General features: G+C 32.7%; 1 protein-coding gene and 1 long non-coding RNA gene across 2 annotated transcripts; both read left to right on the forward strand.

The window, feature by feature from the left end:
* The first annotated feature begins 330 nt into the window (after positions 1-330).
* On the forward strand, positions 331-3838 carry LOC110692673 (cyclin-D4-1-like). Its single transcript, XM_021869709.1, has 6 exons — positions 331-1232; positions 1406-1492; positions 1662-1760; positions 1855-2074; positions 2233-2354; positions 2719-3838. Exons 1-6 carry the CDS (start codon positions 912-914, stop codon positions 2989-2991), a joined length of 1122 nt encoding a protein of 373 aa, XP_021725401.1. The 5' UTR covers positions 331-911; the 3' UTR covers positions 2992-3838.
* A 665-nt stretch (positions 3839-4503) lies between these two features.
* LOC110692877 lies at positions 4504-5257 on the forward strand. Its single transcript, XR_002505534.1, has 2 exons — positions 4504-4669; positions 4984-5257. It is a non-coding gene; the product is annotated as an uncharacterized LOC110692877 (long non-coding RNA).
* The last annotated feature ends 4058 nt before the right edge of the window (positions 5258-9315 follow it).

The following is a 9315-nucleotide window of genomic DNA, read 5'->3' on the forward strand; positions in this document are numbered from 1 at the left end:
ATACTCAATATGAGATGTCATATACTCATATGCTCAATATTGAGTTCTTAATAACATCTCATATAAATAATAATTTTAACAGTTATAAATATGTTCAATAAACCATAAACGACATCTCACATAGAAGTAGAAAAATAAACACTAGAGAGTTGGTGTATATTTATATACAACAATAAAAACTAAATCATTTCAAGCCCACAATATGTCACCCTACTTCCCATTAAAGCTAAATCACGACAACTTAATTTAACAATTGACAAGCAATAACCACTATATATATCTCTATATAATACAGAGTACTTTGTATATGAATACTCTAATTAATAATGGTCGAAAATACTCTTAATTCTCGATGTATTTCATTTCCAACATTTTTTTTAAATTCATTCTTTAAAAAAAGAGAAAAAAAACTAAATTCAACAATTGGGTTTCTTTCTTACATAACCAAGATTTAAAAATAAATAAATAAATTTCATGGTCATATAACATTCCACTACTTTTCTTTTTCATTTCATTTCTTCCTAATTTTCTTGCCCTTTTTTAATTTTTGGTTGCTAAATCCGAAGAGTCCACAGCTTTTCTTTCTCTCCCCCAATCTCTCTCTGATTTTACCCTAAAAACACCCACCCCCCTTACCCCCCTCACTCATGTTCATTTCCTACATAAACCTCCTCACTTTCTCTCTCTTCCTTCACTCCTCTTCTTCTTCTCTTCACTCCTTTCTCTCTCTAAAACCCCACCATACCCTTTCTTTCTCTCTCTAAAAAAGCTTCGATCTTTCCCCAAATCAATGGCCGCCATTGTTGTTTTCTTTCCATGAATAACTCTAACTTGATCAAAACTCAATCTGGGTTTTCCCCTCTTATACCAAAACTCTCTGTTTTTAGAGTTTTTATCATCATCTTATAAAAATGGCCGACATTTTTCTGTGTGATGAGAGTAAAGATTTCTTCTTTGATGATGATCTTGATGATTCTTCTAGTGGGCCCGTTGATTTCGATCGTCAATCCTCAGAAATCTTCATCAACCATCATCATCATCATCGTCAACTCAGTAAATCTCAGCCGTTGATTGTTTCCCCTGAAGAACAGAGTATTGATGATGATGAAGCTTTTGCTTCCATGGTGGAAAGAGAAAGTTGTTACTTTCCCAGAGAAGATTATCTCTTCAGATTCCGATTTGGGGATTTAAACTTTGCTGCTCGAACTGACGCTTTTGATTGGATTTTTAAGGTTTCATTTTTTTCTAATTTTTTTGCAATTTTTTTTCATAAAAATTGGGATATATTTGATTGGATATTGATTTTTTTGGAGATGGGTTTTTCTGGGTTTTATTGATTTTCTTTTAAAATATAAATTTATTAAAATTGTAAAAGTTTTGATTTTTATTTTCTAATTTTGTGCAGGCGCATTCTTACTACAGTTTTGGACCATTGAGTTTTTGCTTAGCTGTGAATTATTTGGACAGATTCTTATCAACAAGAGAATTACCCGTGAGTTTACTCTTACTCAATCCAAATAAATGAAAAAGATTACACATTTATTTCTTTTTAATTTTAATTTGTTGGATTATAAAGTGATGATCTTTAATTCATGTTTTATTATTGTAATGATTATGTAAATAATTAATAACATATGATCATGTCTTATAATTATTACTAGAGTGGTAAAGCATGGGCAGTGCAATTACTAGCTGTGGCCTGTTTATCAATTGCAGCCAAATTAGAAGAAACTAGTGTTCCTCAATCTGTGGAATTTCAGGTAATTAATCCTTAATTAACCTTAATTTATTTCTTATTATGCCAATTTTTACAGAAATAAAAAAATTAATTTTTTTTAAAATTTTTTGGGGCAGGTTGAAGATCCAAAATTTGTGTTTGAAGCAAAAACTATAAAAAGAATGGAGCTAATGGTGTTGGATACATTAAACTGGAAAATGAATGCTGTGACACCATGTTCTTTCATAGATTATTCACTCAAGAAATTATGTGATTATCATAATGATAATTTTTACCTGTCTTCTTCTAGTAATGTGGTGAATAGATCAATGCAGCTCATTTCTAGCATTATTAGAGGTATTAATCTAAATATCTAGTACTAATACATTGGTTGATTGATGATATTTATATAAAGTTTGTATTTTTATAAATGAATTGGTTCAATTTTAAGAATTTATACTGTTGTATCCAATTTATTTAGGTGTATGATATATGGTTGTGGAAATTAAATGCAGGTATTGACTTCTTGGAATTCAAGCCTTCAGAGATTGCAGCAGCTGTTGCCATTTCTGTTACTGCTGAAATCCAATCGTTGGATATTGACAAGGCTTGTTCTTGTTTCATTCATTTGGACAAGGTAAAAAAATTCAAGTTTATACATTCAACCATACGTTGCAAATCCTTGTAATTAATGCCCGTAAATTAACCTCGTTGATAATTGGTTCGCCTAGGTGACGGATAATTTACTCATCATTCGGTCACCAATGTGTCGAAAATTGAACTAACTTCATCCATCATTCGGCCACCTATGTGTCGAATATTTAACTTCGTCTATCATTCGGCCACCAATGTGTCTAAAATAAACTTCGTGGTCACCAATGTGTCTAAAAATAAACTTCGTGTAACATCGGGTGTAACCTTATGTGATGGAAATTGAATTCGTGTATTGGTAGGACAATGTGACAACTAATTGAGTTGGTGTCGTGTTTGATGCTGTGCAGGGAAGGGTGAAACGGTGTGTGGATATGATCAAGGAAAACACGATGAATAACCGGAATGAGAATGTAGGGGTGGTGGTGGTGCCTCAAAGTCCAATTGGGGTGTTGGAAGCAGGATGTTTTAGCTATAAAAGTGATGAATTAACAACAACATCAACAACTACAACTACAACTACAGTTGTTGCTGTTGGGTCATGTGCAAATTCTTCTCAAATTACTGGAATTAAAAGGAAAAAAATAGACACATCATCATCATCACCTAAGTTGGACTCTTAATCATCATCATAATCTGATTTTGGGGATAATTTTTATAATTTTAAAATTATTTTTTTAGAAATTTATGACAAGATTTTTGGTTTGTGCATCAGTTTTTGGTTGAATGAGAGCTTTGGTGTGGTCCTTTAGAGGTGGGCCACCCCTTAAAATAAAACATAGATACAAAGGCCCATCTTCAAAGCCCACATACCAAATGAGACAAACAAAAGTTAGAGAGAAAAAGAGTGTACTTTTTAGAGAGAGAAAGACTGATGCAATTGCTAATCAAGGTTGGAAACTCAGAAATTGAAGAGGATTCATGCAAGAGTCATGGTGATGAACTGATGATGATGATGAACATGGTAAAAAAAAAGAAAAAGTTACTTCTTGGAAATACAGATGTTATGTTATTTTTTGTTGTAGAGTACCTCAATGAGGTAAAAAAAAATGAGGGGGTGGAAAAAGATTATGATCAAGAGGGAAATTCTTTTTTCTTTTTTTTACTTTATTTTTTTTTCTTTATTTATTTACTGGGGACATAGAGTAGTAGATATCAATCAATTCTCTTTTGGAAAGAAATTAGAAAGAAAGACAAAAACAGTGAATCACAAGAGGAAGTGCCTTTTTATTGGTATATATAATTATAGTCAATATTTTTCCCTCCCAAAAAAAATTGTAGTTATTAGTTATTGTAGTCAAAATTCTAAATTATTTATACTCCCTTGAATATCTTCCCTTTCCTTTTGTTAATTTTCACCCTTTCTATATTTTAACTATGTATGGTGAACTTTGATCAAAAGTAATGAAATATAATCAAGACTCCATTTTTTTTCCCCTTTCAATAAATGGGGTTGAGTCAGTTTTTGTATTGAGTTTAACTCTTGCTATTGTATTTAGTTGTAATCTATCGACATGAATAAAAATGTTACTCCCTAAATCAATTATTTATTTGATTAATTGCACTTAATCATTAATCAATGTATTTTACCTTCTCACCTTGTGAGCTATGCCCCTATAGAAGAGTTGTCAATACTTTTCCAAGATTACGGAGTAACTATTTAACTATTTACCAATGTTGACTTGAATTTGAAATACGGAGTATAAAAGATATATTAATTTACTCTGTAAATCTGTTATCACATTGCTTAATGATTATAGTTATCAATGGTAAATGTTATGGAGTTTTTACTAATGGTATGTTTCAACTAGAGCTGGCAAAAGCTGACCTGACCCGACAACCCGACCCGAACCCAACCCAAAATAAATGGGGTATGAGCAAAGTTTTCAACCCGTTTATGTAATTGGGTCGACCTGAACCCAACCCGAAATTAAATGGGTCAAGTTCAGGTTGACAATTTTGACCCGAAAATAACCCGCCTAAACCCGTTTAACTAATTAGGTTGGTTTCAGGTCGGGTCAACCCGAACCCAACCCATATAACCCTATATTAGTAAAATGATATTAGGCCTTAGTATTTTTATTTGGACAAAGCCCAACCTATGTCAAAGCCTATAGAGTACAAAAAACCCAAAAAGTGAAAACCCTATTTTTTTTTTCTAGTCATTTTCCCACTTGTTCAGCCGTTTTCATCTCTATTTTCCCATCTTATTCTCTCACCTCTCTCTTCTTTCTCTATCTAGCTTGTTTATTAAAATTGCAACTTCAAACTTGTTTATCTTCAAATTTTTCGCCTACTAAGGTAATATAGTCATGCATTTCATTCTACTTACAATTATCTGTTGTAGTGTTGTTAAGAAATGTTGATTGAGACTTTCTAATTTGGTGAATAATATGAAAAATAAAGAAGTTTCGGCTGTGTTTGGGGTTTTTTTTTTCGATTTATGATGCTTTGTTTTGGATAAATTGGTGAATAATCTGATTATGTTGCTTTTTTTCTTCATTTATATTTCTATGCATGCATTTGTTACTTTGTTTTTTCATTTTTATGAGATTATTTTTTGCATTTTACAAGTTGATCAGGATTTTATGTTATGCTCTTTGTTTATAATGAAGGTGAATGATGAAGCCAATACACCAAGCCCATTTGAGAGCGCACCTCAAAGTCAGTAGCAAGACTAGCAACTAGTCAAACCTGATGAAGTTTTCCAAGATCTAATTTTTATTTTGTTGGGAATATTGCCTCCTTAAGACATTGATTTTGATTTTGGATTGTACTGTAAATTATTATATGTAAACTATGGTTAGTTTTACTTGAATGTATTTTTATTATGCTTAAATTGATAGGTTTATACAGCAAAGTTTTATGCAAAATAACAAGTTAAATATACGACTTTTTTTTTATCATTATATTATAAGAATAATCAGGTTTTTATTTTTTTTTAAAAAAAAACAGGTCAAACGAGTTGAAATCAGGTCAACCCGTTTAAACCAAGTCGGGTTTAGGTTCGTCATTCTGACCTGTTTAAGTAAACAGGTCGGGTTCAGGTTGGGGGGTCCTGACCTGTTTATTAAACAGGTTGACCCGAACCCAACCCAACCCGACCTGTTTGCCCGCTCTAGTTTCAACCCCATCTATTTTATTTCCGTACAAAAGTTAAAACTAGCTTGCCACCATTGAGTTTTTTTTTTTTCCTTTGTTAGAAGTTTCATTTGCTGTAACGGCTGTACGCATGGCGCCTGTAACCAGCCGAAAGTTTGAATCAAGTACTTGTACTGGTTTCATGGTTGTTATTAATGTAGTGGGCTGGGCCCGGGTCTATGCAAACGGGTCCATGCTGGGCTGGGATTATGTGACCTAATAGTGGGCTGGGGTGGGTCAAGGCCCGTTAAAAGTCCTTTTACTTTTTTGAGTGGATTATTAATGTAGATCGAAACATATTATTTATTCTCTTTTTTTTTTTTTTGTTCCATACAGTTGGTGATTTTTACGGATAAGGATTTTCTTATAATTTTAAAGTTATTAAAACATATTTTTCCTGATTTAAAATAGGGAGTGATATTTTCTTCAACCTTTTTCCGATTTTAGGTAATACACTAATACATACAAATGGATACACGTGCTATAATCCTAATAGCACCCTAAGAACTTTTATTAAAGTAAATGGTTTGTTAAAATTGTCATGAACCTTACACATTAAATACTTTGAGCATGACATCTTATAAAGCCAGCATATATACATATTTGTATGTGTTGAGATCATTCAATATCAAATGATTCAAATCTTATTACTCACTCTGTTCGTAATCTATAGTTATGCTTACAAAATTTTGCGGGTAAGAAAAATGTTTTGAGAGAAGATTAGTTAGAAATTTCCTATTTGTTTTTGGACTAGGTAAATATATGTTTTGGGTGTACGTAAATATTTTGATAAATGGAAATAATTACATTGGACTTTGTAAATATATGTTTTAGGTGTACGTAAATATTTTGATAAATAGAAATAGTTACATTGGACATAAGTAAATAATTTGTATGAGTGTATACGTATTATAAGTACAATATTATGAAACTTGAGACTATATATTATGACGAATATCAGGGGAAGAAAAGTGAAGCTAAAATAACGGAAGAAAAACACAATTATAATAGCTCAGGGCATTACGCATTATTTCAGCAAAAGGAATTTGTATCACCTTTTGACTAGAATCACACTTATCATGCTATTTCTTATCTTTCTTCATTGAAATTTCTTTTGCCAAATTGAAGGCAATTGAAGCTGATATGTCATGTCAATCGCATACGTCAAGGACAATGACTAATGGTATGTTCTATTCACCTGATTTTTACTTATCTGAACTTATTTTATCTAATTTGAACTTATCCGAACTTATTAGATCTTATTAAAACTTATTTTAGTTGTAATTTGTACTTGGGTAACCCTTATTAGAACTTATTTTTCCTGAACTGAACTTATCTGCACTTATTACACCTAAAATAAGTAGAATAAGGTGAACAGAGCGGACCCTTAATCTATGTTCTCTTAAACTTAAACTTAAATTAATATAAAATGTTATATTCTGAGTTATTTAAGGTCTAAGTTTTTGATACGTATTTATTTTATAGTTTGATTTAATTGGTTGTATGTCAGTTGAGGGATCTTAATAGGTTCGTCGTAATGTGTATTGTTCAAATATCTGAATAAAATTCTAGATGTTTTGCAAAGCAGAAGCAAATAGAGGATCTAAGTGGTAATCTAATACTAATTTTTATACTCTCTAGTTCATTTGCAATACGTACGTTGTTTTAAGCAATAGAAATAGATACGTAGTAACTTTTGGGAGTCTTATTGCTCAGTTGAAAAAAAGAGGGATAGTTATTGTAAAAAGATCCACAATATGTAGTATAATACTTCCTTTGCTTTTTAGTAGCGTATGTTTGAAACTTTTAATTTATGATTCTATCATTTCTACACTATTTGCATACTATATATTGATTATATTTGGTGATTTATTCTTAATAACAAATACGTAACAAGAGTAATCTTATAAGATAGATCTCAAAATATAGGTGCTATCAAAATAACATGTCATTAGTTTTAGGAAAAATTGATAACAATAATCCCAATTTTTACGTATTCGTTTTAGATAATTCCAACTTTGGGGTGTATTCGCTCAAAATGGTCCCAAGTGACCGGTAACCTATTAAAGAGGAATTTTTTTTTAAAAAAGAAAAATTTAAGTGACACGTGGTATGATTCGTTGAAATGTTAAAAAAAAAAAAAAACCAGTCAAATCCCCACCACCAACTAAGATTTCCGACCGACATCCACCGCGGTGAGGCAGGCTTCTTGTGGTGGCGATTTGGACGCAATTGCTACTGAGCTGTCGGGGGTTGGGCGGCTGTAGTTTTTTGCGGGGCTGCTACAAGGTGGTTTCGCCGGCGGGGATGTTTTTAGGGAATTCGGGGGTTTAAGGTGGGCGAGTTTTGTGGTTTTGGGGGAAGGGGCGCCTGGAATTGAAGGGCCGGGGAGCTGACCGGCGCGGAGGAGGAGTTCTGGCCGACGCGTGGGTGGGGAAGAGTGTTCTGGCCGTCGCAGTGGTGTTGGGGAAGGTGGTTTGTGGGTGGACGATGCTGGGCAGTTTTTTTTTTAGTTTTTTCTTTTTTTTTTCAATTTTTTTTAAATATTATTATTTTAAACTTTTTTTTACAAAAATTAACTAATCACGTGATGCCACGTATGACGTATCCCAAAAAGCTGTTAGTAACCGGTTGGGAAACAAAGAAACCGAAAACACCCTAAAGTTGAGATTATTTAAAATTAATCCATAGTTGGGATTATTTAAAACGAATACTTAAAAGTTGAGATTATTTTTACCAATTTTTCCTTAGTTTTATTACAATACATTTTTAGTAATTAACGAATAACAACGATCATGTTAACCATTGATAGGCATGAACATAAAAATATTACTTTATATCAACTAAAAAAACAGAAACAAATAAAGTAATTTTTTTGCCTGCTTATGTCTAGTTTAAATTGGATAGTTTAATACTTAAATGTCATAATCTAGTAAAAATGACACAAGTCACACAACAATAGTTAGGGTGTAATAATTTAAGGAGCAACAACAACTAAAGCGAATGTATAAGGCAACACCAACTATTAATTATAAAATTTGATATGCAGAATGACACTATCGGTGTTAATTCTATTGAATCTTAATTTGTATATATTCGAATTAGAAATGCATTTGTGGAGAGTCAGGTTGGAATAAAATGTTTGTCTTCTTGAAGGGTGGTTGGATAGGTGGGGATGATGCAAAATCTATAGTTATACAATATCTCATGATACATATCCTATTGTCTTAAGCACTTAATATTAAAGTTGATGTTGCTTTATATACCAATTTTAGTTGGCAATGTTTCATGTATCCAAAATACTAACTCCGTTTCCTATTTTTTGCAACTTTGGAATATTTTTGTAACAAATAATACCCCAAAGTTGCAAAAAATATGAAACGGAGGTAGTATATAATTGGTATCATATTACTCATATACAAAAATCATTTACTATTTGGCTTACAAGCATGTTTTTCTCTCTTTGGAGTGGGTTTTTTCCACATCTTAAGCACCATATGTACTAGGGGTGAGCAAAGACCCAGGGTACCCGGTACCGGACCCGGAACCGGTTAGGATCCGCCGGGTCCGGACCCGGAACTGGTCCCACCGGTTCCGGGACCGGGTCCAAAATGTCGGACCCGGTTGTAACCGGTTCCGGGACCGGGTCCTAAAATTTCGGACCCGGTACCCACTGGGTACCCGGTTTAAAAAATATAAAAGCCTAAAAAACCTAATACTTCAACTATTCAGCATTTCAGCAACGCCTCTTGCTCTTCTCCTCTCACCTTTTCTCTTATCCTTTCTGATTCTCAGTATCCCTCTTC

Source organism: Chenopodium quinoa, unplaced genomic scaffold, assembly GCF_001683475.1.
Source record: "Chenopodium quinoa cultivar QQ74 unplaced genomic scaffold, ASM168347v1, whole genome shotgun sequence".
Taxonomy (NCBI): Eukaryota; Viridiplantae; Streptophyta; class Magnoliopsida; order Caryophyllales; family Amaranthaceae; genus Chenopodium; species Chenopodium quinoa.

Bases quoted from the DNA above. Each gene is read 5' to 3' on its own strand.
- LOC110692673 (XM_021869709.1), top strand. From the start codon at position 912: ATGGCCGACATTTTTCTGTGTGATGAGAGTAAAGATTTCTTCTTTGAT. The intron at 1,233-1,405 runs GTTTCATTTTTT...AATTTTGTGCAG, and splicing joins CTTTTGATTGGATTTTTAAG to GCGCATTCTTACTACAGTTT. The intron at 2,355-2,718 runs GTAAAAAAATTC...GATGCTGTGCAG, and splicing joins GTTTCATTCATTTGGACAAG to GGAAGGGTGAAACGGTGTGT.